Below are 24,470 nucleotides of genomic sequence, written 5' to 3'. Positions count from 1 at the left end.
ACCAAAAAGCCGGTGAAAAAGTATTCTCAATATTATCTTGAGTATGTTTATTGACAAGGTGTAAACAAATACCCTAGGAGCCACATGGGCCTAGAGGTACGTACACACGCAAGACTGAGGAGGCTGATAACAACTGTCTCAATCGATAATCCGGCATGTGTAAGGCAGCCCCCGACAAATGGCCGCCGTTCAGCTAGCGATCCCCCCCGGTGGATCAACTCAGCCAAGCGACAGTCCATTGCTTTAGCCACGCCTGTAATGTGTCGTCACGTGTGTGCACTCTGTCATCGCTCCGCCTCCCTGCATAGCAACAGAACTCATCACTTGTATAGCTGGCACGTGTCTGTATAGTCCAGCCCAGCGATGTTGCTCGAGGGGTCAGGTCCCGATCCCGGATGGGTAACATCAGTCAGCCTGTGTGTAGGAGTCTTTAGACTGTATGGACAGGTTTGTAAGGCTGTTCTGTGGGTTCATGGGCCATTATTCAATTCACTTTTTCTCCTAAGTTTTCCCCTAGGTCAGTGGTAGGCAAACTTGGCTTTTCAGCTGTTAAGGAACTACAAGTCCCACAATGCATTGCAGGAGTCTGACGGTCACAATCATGATTCAAGGCAAATGCATTGTGGGACTTGTAGTTCCTCAAAAGCTGGAGAGCCAAGTTTGCCTTTCACTGTCCTAGGTGTTATTTTCAAAACTTATCAGCAAAATGCCTTTTAAGCCACCAGCAATCAAGAAAATACTCACAATAATTTTGACTGTACTTTTTCACACACTTTTTTAATTGCAGACTGATGAAAAGTTATTCTAAATAGATGATGAAAAATGATCTCCTAGGAGAGAACGTAGGAGAAAAAGTGAATGGTATCAGGACCTATGAATCTACGTAAAAAGTACAGTTCCAACGTTATTAATTATAAATTACACTAATCAGAACCATTACTTTGAGAATTGCTTTGTTTGAGGTTTAATTGGACTTCAAAAAAAAAGTTTTTAAAAGTTAAAACATCATCTGACGAAAAAAAAAGCAAAAGACAGTCAATTATCTAGTTTTAACTACACAGTAGTGGTGAAAAAATTTGCACGATGAAACATAAATCGGTAGATACTTTAATAATTAACAAGCATGGAATTTTGTATAATTCGATGGTATAATATATAAAGTTGGGAAATCCTGCATAAGATTCTTCAGGTAGGTTTTAATAAAGTCAATGGGAAATGAAAAAACTAAACAAAACCAAACAGATACTTACCTAAGGAGAGGTGAGGCTCTGAGTCCTATAGAGCCTTCTCACTCCTCTAACGGATCCCTCGGTCCAGCACCGTCACCCACGATAGCAGTGATCGGTTGGATACTGCTCTCTGCCTGCCCTAGCGCGCTCACGCATCCGCAGTACAGAGCCGCCTGTCTTCGGGAGGACTCGGGCTTCTGAAGACTTCTGAAGCCTCCCGCGGTGGGGAATTCAAACATAAGAGCCAGCACTGGAACGAGTGAACCATGAACGCGAAGGCACTATAGGACCCAGAGCCTTCCCCTTCCTTAGGTAAGTATCTGTTTTTTTTCTGCTTACCATTAGCCTACCTCTGGTCAGAAAAAAATAGATTTATATTATTATACCCAGTTATAGTCATTTGGCAGCTATTTTCTTTTTCCTCTCCCGTGCGTAACATTTCAGCCTGTTCCCTGCTATTCATTCCGCCTCATGAAAAGGGTGTGGCTTTTTCTCTCTCCTAGCCTTGCTTTGCATTTGGGGAGTCAGTGGGTTTTTTTCACCCGATTTTTTTTTGGATCATGTAGCTAGCCTAGTGCTAGCTACATGATTGTCCCCTTTCTGCTGCCTCCCTCCCCCCCTTCTGATGGACGCCGGCGATCACGCCCGTAAGGTAATCCCGTTCTGAACGGATTTCCTTTAGGGCTTCCCCCGTCGCCATAGCGACGAACGGAGTGACGTCATCGACGCTGTGCCGTCACAGGGACTCCCAATCCACCCCAAAGCGCAGCCTGGCGGCAATTGTCCAGGCTGCGCACGGGGTCTGCGGGGGGGGCCCTCTTTCGTGTCGGGTAGCGCCGGCGATCGGGGCAAACACGCAGCTAGCAAAGTGCTAGCTGCGCGTTTGAAAAAAAATGTATCAAAGTCGGCCCAGCGGGGCCTGAGGGGTGCCCTCTAAGCTCGTCCAGAACGCTAGGGAGGTTAAGGGGAGTGCCCTCTGCTTAATAAAAGTGAGCTTGTAAAGTGCACAGCACTCCACCAGTGGGGATATCTTTTTCTTTTGTCACTGGTATGCTTTAACTTCAGAGACCACCAAGTATTTCCAGTAGGAATATCACAAGTTATCCAGTACATTTCAGCTGGATTATATATATATATATATATATATATATATATATATATATATATATATATTCTGCTCTTAAGGCCCATTCACACTATGGGGTTGATTCACTAACAAAAATAGCACGAGTAACCTCCTGTTACTTGTGCTATTTAAAGGACCTCTGTCACGAAACTCTTAAAAGTTTAAATACATGTTAACACATACAAATAAGAAGTCCGTTTCTTCCAGAGTAAAATGGGCCATAAATGACTTTTCTCCTATGTTGCTGTCACTTACAGTAAGTAGTAGAAATCTGACATTACCGACAGAATTTGGACTAGCCCATCTTCTCATAGGGGGTTCTTATGGTTTTCTTTATTTTTAAAAGCACTTAGTGAATGGCAGTTGCTCCGTCCAACTGCCAAAAAAGTGTATGGTGAGCAGGGAGGCTGTCCAGCATCATTTCGAAATCTTTTTTAGGGAATGTCTGTATAAAGAATAAAGGCCATGCTGAGAATCCCCTATGGAGAGATGGACTAGCCCAAAACCTGACAGTAATGTCTGATTTCCACTGCCTACTGTAAGTAATAGCAACATACGAGAAAAGTCAATTATGGCTCATTTTACTCTGGAAGAAATGTACTTCTTATTTGTATGTGCTTTAAATTTTAAGATTTTCGCGACAGTTCCTCTTTAATTAGCGTGCCTTAATTTGAAGATCGTGCATGCTATGCGCACTAGTGACAGCGTAGCATGCATAATTAACCTCAGCCATAGGAGTGCACACTATGCTGTGGTAGTGCAGCATAGCGAGCGCTGATACCTAACACCCGCTATTTGCCAATGACGAGAGCTCCACTTGTCCCGCCCTGAGCCGCTTCGGGTCCAGTCATTTTAAAGGACGTGATCCCTGCACTTTGATAGGCTGTCTGTTAATCAGAGTGCAAAGATCACGTCCTTTAAAGTGACTGGACCCGAAGGGGCTCAGGGCAGGACAAGTGGAGTGCTCATCATTGGCAAATAGCCGGTGTTAGGTACCACCGTTCGCTATGCTGCACTACCGCAGCATAGTGTGCACTCCTATGGCTGAGGTTAATTATGCATGCTACGCTGCCACTAGTGCGCGGAGCGTGCAGGATCTTCAAATTAAGGCACACTAAACAAACAAAAAATAAATAAAAAAATAAATTAAGGCACGCTGATTAAATAGCGCAGAGTTGTTAGTAAATCAACTCCTATGTCCTTTATTTTTAGTTTTTACACACATAATTAACTGATGGCCACACCATACCCATAACTTTGAATGTGACCATTTCCTCTATAGGAATCATAATGTCACATTGCTGTGTGCATTATTGCGAGCACCACGAGCATTACTATGAAGGTGGCTGTGGATACAGCATAATAAGCACACATAAAGTACTGTAAAACATGTGTTATGGATATGAATGAAACTTTAATGGAGATGAGTAAAGTAAAGAATCGATACTTACCTGGGGCTTCCTCCAGCCCCATAAACTCAGTTGCCTTCCTTGCTGTCCACCCCAGTGGCTCTGTTCCTCTGTAATATCACCGAGTAATAGGGCTTAATTCCTGCCCGTTGGGCTGTGCATGTGCATGCCCCCGTCGCCGGGAGAGTTCGGCAGTACGATCTGCGCAAAATGCTCCCGGTGATGGGAGAGCGGCATGGGCAAGTGTGCAACTGGGTTGCGCATGTGCAGAGCAGCCTGACTGGAGCACTAATACTGAGCTCTACTACTATTATTCTTAGTTTTATAAATAGGAGTACTGAGGGGGGTGGAGAGTGGGGGGAAAATGAGTTGAACTTACCCGGGGCTTCCAATGGTCCCCCGCAGACATCCTGTGCCCGTGCAGCCACTCACCGATGCTCCGGCCTCGCCTCTGGTTCACTTCTGGAATTTCGGAAGTCAGAAAACGACTGCGCCCGCACAGCCGCGACCTCCCGCTGACATCACCAGGAGTGTATTGCGCAGGCCCAGTATGGTCTGTGCCTGGGCAGTATGCTCCTGGTGACATCAGCTGGAGCGAGGACACAGCCGTGCAGGCACAGTGGTTTTCCGACTTTAAAGTCGGAAATTCCAGAAGTGAACTGGAGGCGGGGCCCGGAGCATTAGAGAGTGGCTGTGTGGGCACAGGACGTCTGTGGGGGACCATTAGAAGCCCCTGGTAAGTTCAACTCATTTTCCCCCGACCCCCCTACAGTATTCCTTTAACCTCCCCGGCGTTCTATTGAGATCGCCAGGGAGGCTGCGGGAGGGTTTTTTTTTTATTAAAAAAAAACTATTTCATGCAGCCAACTGAAAGTTGGCTGCATGAAAGCCCACTAGAGGGCGCTCCGGAGGCGTTCTTCCGATCGCCTCCGGCGCCCAGAATAAACAAGGAAGGCCGCAATGAGCAGCCTTCCTTGTTTGGCTTTCCTCGTCGCCATGGCGACGAGCGTAGTGACGCCATGGACGTCAGCCGACGTCCTGACGTCAGCCACCTCCGATCCAGCCCTTAGCGCTGGCCGGAACTGATTGCTCCGGCTGCGCAGGGCTCGGGCGGCTGGGGGGACCCTCTTTCGCCGCTGCTCGCGGCGGATCGCCGCAGAGCGGCGGCGATCAGGCAGCACACGCGGCTGGCAAAGTGCCGGCTGCGTGTGCTGCTTTTTATTTGAAGAAAATCGGCCCAGCAGGGCCTGAGCGGCAGCCTCCGGCGGTGATGGACGAGCTGAGCTCGTCCATACCGCTCAGGAGGTTAATTAGACAAAATATGCTTTTTTCCCAAACTGCACTTTTATAAATTGTTCCTTTTGTGTTTATTTTAGCCATTTTCACTAACGTCTGAAATATGAATCATTCAATTTTAGACGTTCCTTTGGTCACTGTGAACAGTGGCACACAAGTGCCGCAATTAGTAACCCAACTGAATTTCAGGCGTGATGGCTTGTCCTGTTTATAACATGCGTATATGTTTGTTTATAGTTTGCCGTTTTAGAACAGTTGCCTATGTTTTACTACAGATTTAAGGTGACACTGAAACAAAAAAATAAATAAATCTTATGATATAATTAATTGTATGTGTAGTACGGATAATTAATAGAACATTAGTAAGCAAAGAAAAGAGTCATCATTCTGTCATATTTGCAATTTACAAACCACACTCTGTATTTTAACCACTTCACCCCAAAGCGGTTTTTACCCTAACGGACAAGAACGATTTTCACCTTTCAGTGCTCATCCCTTTCATTTGCCAATAGCTTAATCACTACTAATCACAATTAAATGATTTATATCTTGTTTTTTCACCACCAATTGGGCTCTTTGGGGTTGATATTTGTTTTCAGTAATTACTTTATTTTCTATGCATTTTAAAGGCAAAAACAAGGAAAAAAATGAAAACAAAAAACAAAAAACAAAACTATTTCTCCAATTTCATCCCCTATAGTTTTAATATAAACATTGCTACTGTACATAGAACCCACACATTGTATCTGCCTATTTGTCCTGGTTATCACAAGATTTTAACCACTTTACCCCCACGCGTACGCATTTCTCCGTCCCCTTTTCCATCCTTTCACCACCAGGGGCGGAGAAATGCGTACTTTCCGCGCTCCCGCCGCTGCCCGCGCTCCCGCTCGCTCTAGCGCGCACTCCCGCTCGTAAACACGCCGCCGGCCGATCGCCCGGAGATCAATTAACGGGAAAATCCATTCCCGTTCGTTGATCTAAGCCCCGCAATGATCCGCTGCTTCTCCGATAAGCAGCGCGATCATTGTGAAAAAAAAAAAAAGTTCCCAGCCTCTTTTTACTTCCTGCAAGCGTCCGGAAGGACGCTTGCAGGTCGCATAAACAAAATGTTACTGTGGCCATCTTGTGGCCAAATAGTAAAACTACACCCTAAAGCATTTTTCACATACAAATAAATTATAATAAAAAAAAAAATTACAATAAAAAAAAAATACATAAATAGTTACCTTAGGGACTGAACTTTTAAAATATTTATGTCAAGAGGGTATAACACTGTTACTTTATAAACTATGGGCTTGTAATTAGGGATGGACGCAAAACTGAAAAAAATGCACCTTTATTTCCAATTAAAATATTGGCGCCTAACATTGTGATAGGGACATAATTTAAACGGTTTTATAACCAGGAAAAAAGGGCAAATAAATTTCATGGGTTTTAATTACAGTAGCATGCATTATTTGTAAACTATAAAGGCCAAAAACTGAAAAATAATACATTTTTTACCACATTTTTTCCTATTTTCCCATTAAATCACATTTAGAATAAAATAATTCTTGGCATAATGTCCCACCTAAAGAAAGCCTAATTGGTGGCAAAAAAAAAAACAAGATATAGTTCATTTCATTGTGATAAGTAATGATAAAGTTATAGACGAATGAATGGAAGGAGCGCTGAAAGGTGAAAATTGCTCTGATGGTCAAGGGGTAAAACCCCTCAGTTGTGAAGTGGTTAATTATGTCCCTAGTACAAAGTATGGTGACAATATATCATTTGGAAATTTATTTTTTCTATGGTGTTTTTCCCCCCACTAATCTCACGTGCACAGGAATGCACATGCACATGCACATGTAGGAGCGTTCACGTGCGGGAGCATGCACACGCGCACGTGCACAGCGGCAGCAGCACTGTCTGACTTATAAAACCGTCCTGGAGCCGTTAAGAGGCTCTAGCAGGACGTTTTTTATAAGTCTTCTTGTAATTAAGTGGTTAAACTATGAAACAGAGCAGAGCTAATGGCCCTTTGAACTTCCCTGCAATAAAACCTTATCTAAAGCTGTTTTTCACTCTTTCTTTGATGTATACGTGCTTTAGAAAAAAATCACTGGAGCAAAGTTGGGTCGGAGAGCTCAGAGAAACTCTTGCATAGATAACAACTGAAGTTTCTTAACTCTTCCTGTACTGGAAACAAAATGAGACTCATATCTTTGCTACTAATGCTCTTTTTCTTAGCTGTTCTACACATACAATTCATTATCTCATAAGTTTATTTCCACTTACAGATTATCTTAATAAAAATTTTGTATTTTTACTGAGGTGGAAAAGTCACCCAGTTTCCGTCAGGCCAACATTTTTACAAATCTCCAATTTCTCGACCCTAAAATGGGTCGTTTCCTGTCCATGTAACACACATCACACCATCTAAATATTTACCTACATACTTTATGTGTCCTTCTAAACACGTTATAGAGTCCGTACAGCCGTCAGCTATTGTATGTAATGCAAAGATCCCCAGTAAGGTCCGTGTCAGCCTGCTTTGTGTCATTACATCGATCTTGTCCCGCCCGAGACTAATGCAAAGAGCTATTTCAAATATTTTTGCTGTTGTGAGAAGCAGATGGAACATATAAACTCAGCCTAATGTATTATATCACATATTTGCAATGTATAAACAAATGCTCTTGTGTAACCGTGGTTTTCCCAGCGCTTTAACATTGCCGGATCGGTCCTGTGCGTTGAAAAAGAGGTGTTCCTACCTGGAAAAATCTCGGGGTACACCAGAGACTTGGGGCATAGAGGGTAGCAGCCACAGTGAACAGCTTCTAACCTGAAAAAAAAAAAAACACAGAAAAGACATGATTCTTTTATCTGTTTTCTGCAAAAGAAAATCGGTGGTTTTTGCATCATAAATAATGCACAGCCCAAAGGATTGGTCAGGTCTAAATAACAAAAACAAAAAAAAAAATCATATTTACTAAAAGTTATGCTTAGTGTGATTTGTCGCCTTAAAACAGAAGGTATTTGCGATAACTCAGCTTTAAGTAAACATCTGTGGTTACCCACAATGCACCACTGCTTAATATGCAAACTATACTTTATGCCTCTGTAGCCAGGCTTACATCCAGAACCGCTGATGTATAGCACGCCTATAGCTTTACATTTTACAGAGCCACACCCCTATACTTTCCTTGTGGGTTTGGGTCACCCCAAGCTGCTTGGTTACTCTGTTTTACTAAAAGCTGTACCGGTTTTATTCTGTTAAATTGTTTTTCAGATTTTTTTTTTAATCTTAGAGTGGGAAGAAACTGAATATTAACTGAAAATAATTAATCCAATAAGAAATTACTTTTTTAGCTTACCTATCCTGTTGTTTTTAAGTATTCACTGTCAGAATTAGGAGAAATGTGATTTGAAAAAAGGAAAGAATATTTCTGCTGGTTTCCATCTTTACTGTTTCTCTGTGATGCCAAAAGTGGCATCACTTCTGCCCTTTTCCATTTTAAACCCGGCCCAGTGTTAATTTTCCCTCTCTACTGTCATAGCTCATTGACCCTCCCACAGCAAAGGAAGGGGGCTAAATTACTGTCTGGTCCAAGTGTACTGATTTTATTCAATATAGGAAGCTTTCTGTTTTTTTTGTTTTTGTTTAAGCATCCTGCTGTAGCTTTAAAAAGAAAAAAAAAAGCTTCCCACAATCCCATGGGCACTCCGCAGTTAGGCAATGGCACCCAAACCAGGTAAAAAGAAAAAAAAGAGGGACATATAAGGGACCTATTTAAAAAAAATCCAGTGGTTGCATATATTTTTGGGGCACCATTTATTGGCTTTTTTGGGGGTTATGTTACAACCACTTGGGCGTTACTGGGCGTTACGGACAAGCTCAGCTCGTCCAGTAATGCCGTGGTGGATTGCTCAGGCCTTGGTGGGCCGATTTGCATACATTTTTTTATACACGCAGCTAGCACTTTGCTAGCTGCGTCTTACCCGCTCGCCGCCAATCCGCCGCTCAGAGCGGGCTTTCCTGATAGGTATTCATGCCGGCGGTAATCGGAAAGGTGGGAGGGAGAGAGCAGGGAGGGGGGAATCATGTTGCTAGCGATAGGCTAGCTACATGAAAAAAAAAATTAGGTGAAAAAAACCCTCCCGCGGCCGTGTGCCGCACGGAATCAAAACGCCAGGGAGGTTAAAGAAACAAAACTTGAGGTCCAGTACAGGCACAGTTTTTATATGCGCCTAAATAAAACATTATTTTGAATAATGTATGAATAATAATGTATCTATTATAGCTGCCAGTCTATAGTAAGGGGGCGTGGCTCAGATTGAACAGGGCAAACTGGGAGTAAGACACCCCCCCCCCCCCCACACACACACCCACACACACACACATACACAAAATAAAAAAAAATAAAAAAAACAGATGTTAGAGGAACATTCTAATCATGAAATTAAAATTTCATTAGGGTGCAGTGGGGTTGTAATCACTACTATTCAGTGCAATTCAGTGGTTTTTGGCTTACTGTTCGTCTCCCCGAAAATGAGTGATTACTATAGTCTTCTTTTTTTAATTTTCAATTTGGTGAGGTTTAACACAAACATTTTATGCTTATATTCTAAAATCAACAAGGCATAAAATATTACAAATAAATATTTTATTAATCACTTGGAACACCGCCTACTGGCGAGATGGAGTAGTACTGTCATGTAGCAGAAAGTATACAGTAGGACACGCTCCTCCCACCATAGCAGCAAAGCAAGATGCTTTTTTTTTGTTTTTTACAAAAGTCAGTCCCACTACCAAGAACAGCAAATGACATAATTTTTAAGGCCTTATATTTGCTCTATGTAGCAACAATAATTATATTTTTTAACCCTGAACATAATACAAAATGACACAAATACGTAAAAAAAAAAATGGGCCAGGCTTGTCTTACTGAAATCAAAGAGCATTCTCTGTAGCTGATATCTTATCTAAACAGTTCTTGGTTGGAATGCAGATGCCTCTCAAGCAGCTAATCTACAGTTCCACATAGTTAATGCAATAATGGAATCGTGGGCAGTCAGCCTACAAAACCGTAAAAGTCACATAAAAAAATGACTTTGTTTACCATAGTAAATTTTTATGCTAAACATAATAGAAATAGTATGTGCTCACTTAAAATACATTGTGCTTTTATTACAATCTACCTCTAAAAATCCCAGTTCTGTTTTTTTTTTAAACCAATATGCTCTTTAAATATTGTACGGATTACGTCTGAATTTCATATATATAGAACAGAACACGTAGCATATGTTTGCTCGCTGAATAAATCAAATCACAGAGAGAGAGAGAGAGAGAGAGAGATGCTTCTTTTTTTTGGTTCCTTAAATGCTACTCAACACATTTTTTTTATTCGTCAAATAAACACCAGAAACAAAATGGGAAAAGTACAGACAGATTTTTTTTTCCTTGATCGTTCTGCAGGAAATAAGACTGTTCATTTGCAACGTATGGTGGGACGCAACCAACGCAGACTCTCAACTGCTGCAATGCGCATAATTCTCGGCAATGCTGTTAAACAGCCATTTAAATATAGTTTGTGCCTGGCGATGCTGGTTTTTCTTTTTTCCTTTTATGCTGGAAGAGGCCATCCCAGAATTCGGAGGGATTTATCTTGTATTTTTGTTGTTGTTTTTGTATTTTTTTGTTCTCAATATGCATTAAGGTGCAAAAAATGTTATTTTTGGTAAATGTGAAACTGGGCTTAAATGTGAGGTAGATTTAGTTACCTCCTAAAAATATAATTGGGGCATGCCCCGTGAGCTTTGTCTCACTACATAATGACAACAAACTGACATGTAGAAAACATGTAAAAATATACTTTTATTTTTGTTGGCCAGTAAAAACGTAAGAGAAACTCAAAACAGGTCTTTAACTGTGTTTATGTAAAACGGTTTTGAAATGCGGCCAAGTAGGTTGACCATGGAAGGAATGGGGTTTACTAAACTTTTTTTTCTTTTCTCTTCTAAAAGTATTTGAGGTCATGCTAACTTTTACGGTTTTTTTTATTTTATAAAGCTTGCTTATTTTCAGTGACACGATGTATATACATTTGTTAGCTGTGGCTTTTTTTATTTTATTTAACTGTCAAGTGTCGAATTAGACAAAGCAAACAAGTATATCCTTCCTTGATAAGGCATAGGATGTTTATTATTTTTTGAATAAAAGTATATTTGCCCCACCACTGAAGGGTTACTCTACATGGTTCAGTATGAACATGTCAAAAAGAAGATGAACAGAGTAGAGATAATCAACTGACAGAGTTTCTCAAGCAAGAAAAACTCATGAAAGGAAATGTCTGATTTGTCAGGTGATTGCTTTGTACTTCTCCGATTGGCTGGTCATGAATCATGACTCCCTTTTGCTTTCTGTGTAGGCTCATCACGACCAGCCAATCAGAGTATAAAGTGGATCACCAGATTGATAAATCTTGTGCGTACATATGAATTCTCCTTGCAGGAAAATTTCTCTTTGTAGATTGGATCATTTCTAATGTGGAAATCAGCCAGTGAGCCATACAAGCAGTTATATATGTAGTAGACCATTTGGTAAGCTGATCTCCAGGTTTGGTGAAAACGAGTTAAGAATATACTCCACCTCAATGCACTACTGCCCGGAAATTTGTAAATACTATTTATTTCTTCTCAAAGTTAACATCAATTCACAATTGTTTAACTTTATTGGAGAAGATTAATTACTAGCAGGGCCGGTTCTAGTAACAGTGTGGCCCCGGGGCAGATCAAATCTAGGTACCCCCCCAATAGACACCCCCGACCAAAAAGCGGCGTAAGGGGCCCTTTTTTGCAACACATTTCCCTCCTGGGCCCCTAAGCTGGCTGCTGACCCTCCTTCCCAATCACCACCTAACTTAACTGTGCTCCCTGGGGCCCCTGCAGAGTCTTTGGCAGTGTAGCGTCTCACCTGCCCTCCAGCATAGGTGAGCTGCTGTTCTGCCAAGGACTCTACAGAGGCCCGGAGGAGCAACAGTTAAGATGAGATGGAGATGCCTTGGGGGCCCCTACATGCTCTGGGGCCCTGGGGCAATTGCCCCCTTTGCCTCTTTGGAAGCGCCGGCCCTGACCACTAGCTGCATTAGCGGCAGTATATTTACGCACCACGGTGACTCTGTAACCACTCCAGGGGCGTAGATATTATTCAGCTTGTTCCTTTGGGCGGCATCCCCCCTCCATGGTGGTGCACTAGTTTCCATTCATTGATCAAAGTGTCGGTATCAATGATCACCGGCATCATTGAGATGCCTGCGGTCACTGTAATAATGTAAGTAACAAATCCACACGTTACTTCCTGTTAGTGTACTAATAGATAATGTGTGAGGACGTCAAAAATAGTAAAATTACACTTACATACATTATTTTTTAATAAAAAAAGGACCTACAATTAACTCTTTACCTCCCACACTCTCCCATAGTTACCCAAATAAAACTTTTGCATAAAAAAAATAAAAACAAATAGTCACCTTAGGGACTGCACTTTTTTAATATGTATGTCAAGAGGGTATGTTACTGTTATTTTTAAAAATATGGGCTTGTTATTAGTGATGGATGCAAAAATGCACCTTTATTTCCAAATAAAATATTGGCGCCATACACTGTACTAGGGAAATATTTTAAATTTAGTAATAACCAGGACAAATGGGCAAATAAAATAGGTGGGACTTAATCGCAGTAGCATGTATTATTTTAAAACTATAATGGCTGAAAATGGAGAAATAATGACTTTTTCCTAATTTTTGTTTCTTATTATTCCAGTTAAAATGCATTTAGCACAAAATAATTCTTAGCAAAATGTACCACCCAAAGAAAGCTTAATTGATGGCAAAAAAACAAGCTATAAATCATTTTATTGTGATAAGTAGTGATAAAATTATTGGCGAATGAAAGGGAGGGGCGCTGATAGGTGAAAATTGCTCTAGTCCACAAGGGGAAAAACCCCTCAGTGGTGAAATAGTTAATACCCTAAATTAAAACGTAACTTTTAATAGTCATTAAGAAATTCCAAACCACTTTACTAGCAATTAAGGTGATTAGTGACTAATAAGTAAAAAGGAAAGGTTCACATATACAAGCCAAGTGGACCCCAGCAATTGCCTATTAAACTGGGGAAGACCCTAACCTGCCTACAACAATTAATTTTACACCATCTTGCAAAAAAAAAAAAAAAAAACATGTTTTGCCTCCCTAAAAAGAGGGGGCTTCATCAGGGGTACAAAGTGCTAACGGTGCAAGAGTGCAAGTGCCACGTGCAAAGTTATATTAATAAACATACACTTAGGCACAGTCACGGCTCAAGGAGCAGCCAAAGCTAACGTCACCTGATTAACTGGTGCCACTTTCCCCTCTATCTCCTTCCCAACTGCCTGGCTGTAGAGGACAAGTGATACTATATTACTGGCCCTAATAGTTCCACTAGGTCTGTAGAGACCAGAAGATGCCTAATGCCTGGTACACACATCCAATTTTGGTTTGCCAATAATTGGATCATTTTACCACTTCCATGTAGTTACAGCTAGTTAGCTACATGTGTAGGAATGTGTAGGTAGCCTCTCATACAACATAGAAGTGGTAACATTTACCAATCATTAGCCAATTAAAACTGGATGTGTGTACACACCTTTAAACCTGGTATACACACTCAATCTTGATTGGTTGACTGGCTGTCCTGTTGATCCCTAATACTTTTTGTTGTACACACTGAACAAGCATGCAGATCAGTCAACGTTCAACTGTGCCTGACTAATCTCTACTGCCAACTATAGCTGGCAGTCTGTAGTAAGGAGGCGTGGTTTCAGATTGACTGCTGGTGGTGAGTTGACATATGCCTATTGATGAGGTCCTACAATTGGTATAGCTGGTATTTTTTATTTTTATTCTGCATTTTTTAAAAGCATAATATATTTAAAATTAAGTTTTATCAAATATATACAACTAGTGACCTAAGTCCGTTTAAAAAACGGGCTTTAGGTCTGTCACGCACACCCGCATTGAAAAATTAAAGTAACACTATCGATTAACATTTTTTTTTTAATTGAGATAGGAATAGTTTGGGAAGGGTTGTTAAGTATGGGTATATACATTTCAATGCTTATCTCTTTGTTTACTGTTAACAAATTTCTTATAGACTTCAGTGTCACCAAATCTGACAGCTGAGTGAACCATGAGGGGAGGGGGGATCCCTCACACTACATCTGTTATCCCTGTGTGTGAGAGAAAGCTCTCACTGCAGCTGTCTGTCTCTGGGAGCTCTCTGCAGAGAGCAGCAGAAATGTATCTTATGTGCAACATAAACATTTGTAATAGTGTGTGAAGCCTGACACCAAAGGCTTTTCATATAACCCTGCTTCAATATTACACAGTTCTTACAATGTCAGACTGCAGAGATTCCCCCATGCAAAGGAGACATTCCAAACGTAGCTAAAATCTACACACAATGAATTACAGCTTTTGCCTCTGACACTTAACGTGAAAAGTAGAAAAATGTTACACAGCTACTTAGACATTATAGTGTTCTTTAAGGCAAATTTTATGTAGCATGGGACTGGACTGAAACTGGCAGAAAGGGCATTTTATTGGGCCATTTCCAAGCTTTTTATCATTTGCATTAAATCTGACATTATTAGCATCCCGCTGACCATCTCTAGTGCTGTGATACTAACAATAAGCTAAGTACTCACTAAGGTGAATCACATGTGCGTTGTCTTGTTAGGGCGTCTTTAATATTTTCCAACAAGGAAATGTATTGACCTAGACGCACAATCCCCAAAAAGGGTTAACACTTCGTGTGTGTTTTGTGAAGGTGCAAAAATGTGTTCGCTGCACATCTAATAAAAGTCAATGGAGAATTGCACTTCTGCTTAACCTCTTGCCGACCGCGTCACGCCGATGGGCGTGGCCGCGGCGGCAGTCCCAGGACCACCTAACGCCGATTGGCGTAAAGTCCTGGGGCTCTGTTTTGCAGGAGATCGTGCGCAGGCTGCATGCGCATCTCCTGCTTGGGGGGCGGAGTTCCGCCCCGCCTTCAGTCTCTGAGCGGCTGTTGCCGCTCGGGAGACTGTTAGACTATTTATATGGAGCAGCGCTGCAAGCAGTGTGACACGGCTGTCCCCCTGGGGGACAAGAGAGAGATCGGCTCTCATAGGCAGAAGCCTATGACAGCCGATCGCCGTAATTGGCTGGCTGTGGGGAGGGAGGGACGGAAGGGGTTTAAAGAGACAGTTTCTTTTTTTAAAAAAACACATACAATAATATTTATTACAATAAAAATAAACATGGGGGGAGCGATCAGACCTCACCAACAGAGAGATCTGTTGGTGGGGAGAAAAGGGGGGGGGGAAATCACTTGTGTGCTGTGTTGTGCGGCCCTGCAGCTTGGCCTTAAAGCTGCAGTGGCCAATTTTACTAAAAATGGCCTGGTCACTAGGGGGGTTTAGCACTGCAGTCCTCAAGAGGTTAAGTTTGTGTTTACGTTTTCGCAGGCGCAAAGCAACCTTATTTCTTGCAGCATAAATTCACACATTGCATGTGAATATTCATTGACTTTCATTAACTGCAGCAAAAAATCATGCGTGAAAATTTGCATATGAAAGCAAATTTTTTCGTGAAAAAGCGTTGATATGTTAGCTCTGCTGTAGTTTTGGTTACAGTTTCGGATGCTATGATAAGAGGTGCCCTGTATCAGCATTTTTATCACTTCCTGTCTAGACAGGAAGTGAGGAAATCTCTCCCACAGAAACCTAGAAAGCAACAAAAAAAAAATGATTATTATTATGTTGGCACTGTGTGCAAGAGTTACACTGCCTGACCTGTTTTTATGGCTGTCCCTCATTTCTTGTCTACTGGACTTTCAGTTCTCATATTCAAGCAAACAAACTTGGTGGAGGTCCAAAGTACAGGAAGTTAAGAAGAAAACCTCTCCTTCGGAAACACAGTAATAAAATAAAGGAGCAATGTTGAAAAGCTGACGCTGAAATACAATGGACACATAATGAAAAGACAGGATTCATTGAAGAAGACCTCAATGCTAGGAAAGTTCGAGGGCAAAAAGAGAAGGAGACAGCAGAGAATAAAATGGCTAGATAGTATAATGGAAGCAGTAAAAATGAGCTTGGACAAGCTCCGAGATGAAGTAGAGCAGTGCTGTCCAACTTCATGGGCAGCATAGTGTGGGCAAGTGAGTGTGGTCCGGGAACACATCTGGCTCGCGGGCCACCAGCAGGACAGCTCTGCAGCAGAGGAGAGAGGGGACCAAGGAGTCGGACATGACTGCATAATGACTGAACAACAAAGCGCTTCAAATAAATACAAAAAACCTCTTGCAATTGGGTTTTAATCACAGAAGGGAAAAGAACAAGAGGATGTGTTGTACAACTGATCCCCAGAGTTCTACTTTAGAATGGATAGCAATCTACGGAGAAGGTGTCATGGCTGACTGGCAAAGACCAAGCCTGAATTTACAGCTTTAGCATCCCTCGTGCCAATTTTCCTAACCAACCTACCTACGCCTTATGTTCTATTTATCTGAGAGCAATCAGCGCTGGACAAACTCCAGGAGACAGGTCTCTGAAAACACTGCTGCTGGCGCCTAATTCATCTCTGTTTATTCCCTGTACTGTAATTGCTTGCATGTAATCATTAAGAGTATATACCGGGCTGGGCTTAATCATAAAAAGGCACATAACAATGTATACAGTACGTGGTACAGCAATCTACTGGCATTAGTAAAATGCATCCTACATTATGAAAGCATCTGAACATTTCCAACATACCTTCGGTTAATGAAAAACTGCAGTTATGTATTCTAAAGGAAAATAAAGGATTAGGAAGCATACTGAATCCCAGCCAAAATAATGCCCGTGTCACACGTACTGCTCCGGGAATCCAGAGGCGACTCCTCAGTTGTCGCTCGATGCCATCGGCATGGCAGCATCTTGCTAGGCACGTGCGGACTTCGCTCCTTTGTGTGTGCAAATGGGGGGGTGTTTATGACCACAGCACTGGTGCGAATGTCCGCCACCCATTAGGGGTCATGGCGCATCATCCGTTGAGGGGTGTGCTGGTGAAGACCGTGCTCACTAATGGCCCATACTCACGGGCTACATTTGTGGCCTGTCGCCAGCACACGTGAGCGTGTGCGCGACAGGCCGGCGACAGCTCGTCGCCAGGTCCCTCCGCGTACACACGCGGAAGAGGGATCAGCTGTGCGACGGAAGCTGTCGCCGACGTTCCTCCCCCTGCCGCCAGAAGCTCCGTGTTCTGGAGAGAGGTTGCTGTCGCTAGTCCGCATACTCACGCGGACTAGCGACAGTTGCGGCGAAGTTGCGGCGGCACTGTCGCCAGGCGATTGGCCGCGCCAATCACCCGGCGACAGCAGCGATGAGTGATGGTTCGGGGTGCACGCCCTTGTTGCACCTCATACTCACGGGCGACCTGTCGTCGCAACATGCGCGCGCCGCGTGTTGCGGCGACAATTGTAGCCCGTGAGTATCAGCCATTAGACTCCACGCCGTGGGAGTTCCCCTGTTTATCACCAGTACCAAGATCAATAGAACCCTGACAGCCTGACATGCTCTTTTCCTCCTACTGGATTAATAAAATAGAACAAATCTGAGATTTGAAGGAAAAAGCCCAAAAGGGCCTGTTCTGTGGTTCAAATTGTTACTGCTAAATTTCAGCATGGAAAATCCTAAACACCCGTACATTTTCCGTCAATTTTCCCAATGATCGGCGATCTTTTGAGATACAATTTCGAACCATGGGTACAGGCGCGTGATAACGCGAACAACATTTAGCGACGGGCAGCAATTATGACCGTCAATGCGGATTAGATCTTTAAGATCCCCGACGACTCTGCGCAAAGTACCACGATCGCTTGACTTCCCATTTGCATCCTTCGTGTGACGTTGCGCATACCCACCGGAAGGAAGATAGATCGGGGAGTGTTCATCATCCTGGGACGTTACTGTGATCCATCTTCCTCCGTAGCGAGGTGAGTATTCAGCTTAAAGAGGAACTCCAGTGAAAATGAAGTAATGAACAAAAGTGCTTACATTTTGCAATAATTATGTATATATGATTTAGTCAGTGTTTTTCCATTGTAAAATCTTTCCTCTCCCTGATTTACATTCTGACATTAATCACATGGTGACATTTTTATTGCTGGCAGGTGATGTCAGTAGAAGTAGCTGCTGCTTGCTTTTTTGGCAGTTGGAAACAGCTGTTATTTCCCACAATGCAGCAAGGCTCCCACAGTGTGATGTCAGCACCATGGTCCTTACATCACACTGTATATATACACTGTATATATAACTTCATATGAGACTTATCTTGTGTCCTTGGAGATCAGGTTTCCATAGTGTCCATTGTCCTTTAATCAGAATTGTCTGGTACTCCTGTAGCAATGCATTGTCCTTAAATCAGCAGTCCCAGAGAGAGAGAGCCCATTGTCCTCATGGCCATCAGCAGCAAGCGAGAGAGAACAATGCTAATACCTTTTATACCTCCTAAAGTCCCACCCTTTCCCTGCTTTGTGATTGGCGAGAGGGAGGGATGAGTTGTACTTTCTTTTCCACATGGACACTTAACTTTGAGCTGTAACAATGAGTCATCAGCTAGCGGCCATCTTAAAAACAAGGTAATGCTTCATATTGAAATGGTAGAAATTCAGTAAAACAATCTTCACATCACAGAGGAGTTTCACCAAAATATCAGCCATACAGAGCCCCCTGATGAGCCGTTAGAGAAAAGGTGAAGATATCTCATGGGAAAGACGATATCAGCTATTGACTGGGAAGAAGTTCAATCCTTGAGTACGGTTTCTCCTTATGTCTGAGAGTGTCTGAAACACTCTCCAGTTCTTCACAACTATTTTCTTTTCTTTCCCAAAGAGTTTATTTTTTTCTGAAAAGGAAACTGTACTGGATATAAATTCATTAAAAAAATGCTTATTCCTTACATTACTTTCGAAATTATTTAGTCAGTGGTTGTCCACTGTAAAATCTTTCTCACCCTAATTTTCATTCTGAAATTTATCACAGGTGGCAACATCTTTACAACTGGCAAGGTGCATCGCTACAACATGTGTTTGTTTAAAAGTATCATAAGCAGAAACAACACTTGGTCTCCCAGAATGCACTGGGAGGAGAAGGCTTTGTGGCATCATCGCCTAGGCCAGTGCTTTCCAACTTCATGGGCAGGGAAAAGGGCGTGTCCAGCACTGGATTTTTCTGCTGGAGGGGGAAGAGCATCAATGTCCTGGCTTCTGGGGGCAAAGCACAAACAAAAGGTGGGCCTGCCAGAGGAGCAAGCTTGGCACAAAAAAAAAAAGTCTGGGCAAGTGAAAGTGGTGCCACATCTGGCCTGTGGGCCGCCACTTGGACAGCCCTGGTCTATGCTAAACATTACTGGGAACACAAGATCACATACCAATATACAGAAATATATAGATGGAGTAAGTGGTCCTGATGCTGAAACTAGGATATTTAACATAAAATTGGGTATCCTGAATAATTTAGTTAATTCTTCTATATGTCAGTGGGGTGCCATTACTCAAATGGTTGCTGGTGATTTATCAGACTCATAAGAAATAAAAAGAATTGTTTTAACAAATCAGATAATTCTCAGTAGAGTTTGGAAAGCGATACAGCAGACCACACATTAACATTTTGGGCTATATAGAAAAACAATTTTCAAAAATGTGGCTATTTTTAGTGTTGGGCGAACAGTGTTCGCCACTGTTCGGGTTCTGCAGAACATCACCCTGTTCGGGTGATGTTCGAGTTCGGCCGAACACCTGACGGTGCTCGGCCAAACCGTTCGGCCACATGGCCGAACTAAGAGCGCATGGCCGAACGTTCCCCGAACGTTCGGCTAGCGCTGTGATTGGCCGAACGGGTCACGTGGTTCGGGCCCGAACGCGCTCTGATTGGCCGAACGGTCACGTGGTTCGGGTAAATAAATACCCGAACCACGTCATATCTCCGCCATTTGTCTGTGGGTTTAGCTTTGGGTAGGCAGGCAGGGTAGTTCGCTCTCCAGCCACGCTAGCCAGGGTCCCCCCCAGTCATTGTGTGTTGCTGCTGGGAACAGTAGTACACCGCTCGCTCAGTCACACTATATATAGCATTGTTTACTGCCACTGTGTACCTCGCTCAGCCACGCTATATATATAGCATTGTGTTTTCTGACACTCTGTGTACACGGCTTAGCCTGACTAATATAGCATTGTGTGTACTGCCACTGTGCACCTCGCTCAGCCACGCTATATATAGCATTGTGTGTACTGCCACTGTGCACCTCGCTCAGCCACGCTATATATAGCATTGTGTGTACTGCCACTGTGCACCTCGCTCAGCCACGCTATATATATAGCATTGTGTTTTCTGACACTCTGTGTACACGGCTTAGCCTGACTAATATAGCATTGTGTGTACTGCCACTGTGCACCTCGCTCAGCCACGCTATATATAGCATTGTGTGTACTGCCACTGTGCACCTCGCTCAGCCACGCTATATATAGCATTGTGTGTACTGCCACTGTGCACCTCGCTCAGCCACGCTATATATAGCATTGTGTGTACTGCCACTGTGCACCTCGCTCAGCCACGCTATATATATAGCATTGTGTTTTCTGACACTCTGTGTACACGGCTTAGCCTGACTAATATAGCATTGTGTGTACTGCCACTGTGCACCTCGCTCAGCCACGCTATATATAGCATTGTGTGTACTGCCACTGTGCACCTCGCTCAGCCACACTATATATAGCATTGTGTGTACTGCCACTGTGCACCTCGCTCAGCCACGCTATATATAGCATTGTGTTTTCTGACACTCTGTGTACACGGCTTAGCCTGACTAATATAGCATTGTGTGTACTGCCACTGTGCACCTCGCTCAGCCACGCTATATATAGCATTGTGTGTACTGCCACTGTGCACCTCGCTCAGCCACGCTATATATAGCATTGTGTGTACTGCCACTGTGCACCTCGCTCAGCCACGCTATATATAGCATTGTGTTTACTGCCACTCTGTGTACACCGCTCAGCCAGACTATATACCGTTGTTTACTGACACTCTGTGTACACCGCTCAGCCAGACTATATACCATTGTTTACTGACACTCTGTGTACACGGCTCAGCCTGACTATAAAGCATTGTGTGTACTGCCACTGTGCACCTCGCTCAGCCACGCTATATATAGCATTGTGTTTTCTGACACTCTGTGTACACGGCTTAGCCTGACTATATAGCATTGTGTGTACTGCCACTGTGCACCTCGCTCAGCCACGCTATATATAGCATTGTGTTTACTGCCACTCTGTGTACACCGCTCAGCCAGACTATATACCGTTGTTTACTGACACTCTGTGTACACCGCTCAGCCAGACTATATACCATTGTTTACTGACACTCTGTGTACACGGCTCAGCCTGACTATAAAGCATTGTGTGTACTGCCACTGTGCACCTCGCTCAGCCACGCTATATATAGCATTGTGTTTTCTGACACTCTGTGTACACGGCTTAGCCTGACTAATATAGCATTGTGTGTACTGCCACTGTGCACCTCGCTCAGCCACGCTATATATAGCATTGTGTTTTCTGACACTCTGTGTACACGGCTTAGCCAGACTATATAGCATTGTGTGTACTGCCACTCTGTGTACACCGCTCAGCCAGACTATATAGCATTGTGTTTACTTCCACTCTGTGTCTGCTGGGCCTGGGAACAGTAGTACACCGCTCACCCGCCACTGTATAGCATTGTGCTCTGTGTCGCTGCTGGGAATAGTGGTACTGTATAGCATTTCTGTACTGCCACTGTACTGCTGCCAGTCAGCGTGTACTGTAAGGATAAGTGAAATGAGGAAGAAATCCGGTGAAAGAGGAAGGGGCAAGGGAAGAGGGGTTTCCCCTGACGGTTCACGTACAGGCCACAGGGGAGCACCCAAGAAAACCCACTCAATACCGCCCATGTTGTCCAGGACAACAACCCTCACAAATCCAAAAGAACAGGACCAGATAATTACTTGGATGACCTCTCAAGCGTCCAGCAGTGGGTTAAGCAGCACCAGCACATCACGCACGAGGTCCGAGTCCTCAGCCAGTTACAAGGAGCCAGTGAGCACAAAGCTGACACAACCGGCAGCGACACCACGCACACAACTGCCAGATAACCAGTCCTATGAATTACCTCAGGACACAATGGGGTATTCGCAGGAGCTATTCCCAGCCCAACAAACTTCCACCTATGAAAGGTCAATGGAGGAACAGCCAGAAATGTTGTGCCCGGATTCACAACCATTAACTGTGGGAAATGCACCGCGCACTGAAATACAAGGCGAGTCCGAGGAGGACTCGGAAACCCAAATCCCAGAGCAAGTTGGGCAGGAGGGGTTGCAATTGCAGGAGGTCGGCCGACAAGATCTGGAAGACGACGTTGGAGTGAGCTGCGCAGAGGTTGTTCTGGGGAGCTCTACTCCACGGCGGCGGCCCCCCACAATGACATATGACGAGTTTGAGGAGATGGAAGAGGAGGGTATGGACAATGTGGACAGAGACCCAGATTTTATTTGTGAACGAGAACATCGCCGTCGTAGCAGCAGCACAGATGAGTCTGTTGAAGAACCCACTGCTGCACGAGTTCGCCTTGTGCCACAAGGTAGGCGGCGCGCAATTTCAGGCACCACAAGCGTGGAAGTTAGAGTGAGAGGCAAAAGAGGAGGAAACAGAAATCGCCAGCAAGGAGGCAGGTGCTCCAAAGTCTGGGCTTTCTTTGAAGACTGCACTGAGGATGTTACCATGGCGATTTGCAAGGTGTGCAAGACTCGCCTGAGCAGGGGGAAAAGTATTAACAACCTCTCCACCACCAGCATGAGCCGCCACATGCTATCCAAACATCCCACTCTGTGGGCAAACGCGGCAGGACAGGGTACCAGCAACACTGCCTCCCTTGGGTTCACCAGACTCACCACCAGACCCGCCTCAGCAGCAGCAGTAGCCCAGCCATTGCGTGGTTCACAACATTCACAAACATCAGACGACGCTGACACTGTCACTTTCCGGAGTAGTGCTCTTGAGGTCTCCCAGTGTTCATCAAACACAACAACCAACAGCCCTTCCGTGTGCAGCGCTACGGTTCAGTTGTCTGTGTCGGAGATGTTTGAGCGCAAGAGGAAATTGCCAGCAAATGACCCCCGGGCCGTGGCAGTAACAGCCAGCATAGCCAAGCTTCTGGCCTGCGAAATGCTGCCATATCGAGTGGTGGAGACAAACAGCTTCAAGGGCATGATGTCAGTGGCCATCCCACGTTACATGGTTCCCAGCCGCTACCACTTTGCGCGCTCTGCAGTGCCTGAGTTGCATGAGCACGTGGTCAGCAAAATAACCCGAAGCTTGAAGAATGCCGTTGCCTGCAAGGTTCACCTCACCACTGACACTTGGACGAGTGCGTTCGGCCAGGGTCGATACTTCTCCCTTACCGCGCACTGGGTGAACCTTGTGGAGCCTGGCAGCGATTCCTCACCTGCTACGGCGCGGGTGTTGCCCACGCCGCAAACAGCTGCACCGCCGTCCCTCCCACTGGATAACAACAGCAGCACCTACCTCTCTGACTCCTTCTCCTCCAACGCATCTCAAAGCTGTACCTCATCCGGAAACGCTAACCCAGCAGCAGTAGGATCGTGGAAGCAGTGCAGCACAGCTGTTGGCATGCGTCAGCAAGCGTTGCTGAAGCTGATCTGCCTTGGGGATAAGCAGCACACAGGGGAGGAAATTTGGAAGGGAATAAAGGAACAGACGGATTTGTGGCTGGCACCGCTGGACTTGAAACCGGGCATGGTTGTGTGTGATAATGGGAGTAATCTCATTCGCGCTTTAAGGTTGGCTAAGCTGACACACATCCCTTGCCTGGCGCACGTGATGAACCTAGTAGTTCAGCGGTTCCTGAGGACATACCCAGGCGTGGCCGATCTTCTGTTGAAGGTGCGTCGAGTGGCCAAACATTGTAGAAATTCCAGTACTGCTTCGGGGGCACTCGCCAAGATGCAGGAGCGCTTCAATCTCCCCCACCATCGCTTGCTGTGTGATGTCCCTACGCGCTGGAATTCTACGCTGCACATGCTAGCACGCTTTTGCGAGCAGAAGAGTGCAGTGGTCCAGTACATGACGGCGCAGTACCGAGGCGCATCCGGACAGCTGCCAAGCTTCTGTGGATCCGATTGGGCCAACATGTTGGACCTCTGCCAAGTCCTCCAAAATTTTGAGCAATCCACGTTGCTTGTGAGCAGTGACAACTCTTCAGTCAGCATTACCATACCACTGCTGTGTTTACTGAAGAGGTCAATGTTGAAAATCAA

The 24,470-nt window shown here is 44.2% G+C and overlaps 1 protein-coding gene across 5 annotated transcripts in view; it reads right to left on the bottom strand.

Moving 5' to 3' along the window:
- The window catches only part of GTDC1 (glycosyltransferase like domain containing 1), a 345,909-nt gene that overhangs the window by 22,034 nt on the left and 299,405 nt on the right, over positions 1–24,470 (bottom strand). For all 5 annotated transcript variants that reach the window (XM_068245867.1, XM_068245869.1, XM_068245868.1 and 2 more), the window contains one exon: positions 7,817–7,887. In XM_068245867.1, coding sequence (XP_068101968.1) covers positions 7,817–7,887 — 71 coding nt within the window. The remainder of the gene's footprint in view (positions 1–7,816; positions 7,888–24,470) is intronic.

The sequence above is a fragment of the Hyperolius riggenbachi genome, chromosome 7 (genome assembly GCF_040937935.1).
Source record: "Hyperolius riggenbachi isolate aHypRig1 chromosome 7, aHypRig1.pri, whole genome shotgun sequence".
Lineage (NCBI taxonomy): Eukaryota > Metazoa > Chordata > Amphibia > Anura > Hyperoliidae > Hyperolius > Hyperolius riggenbachi.
This window is presented reverse-complemented; position numbering and strand designations above follow the sequence as displayed.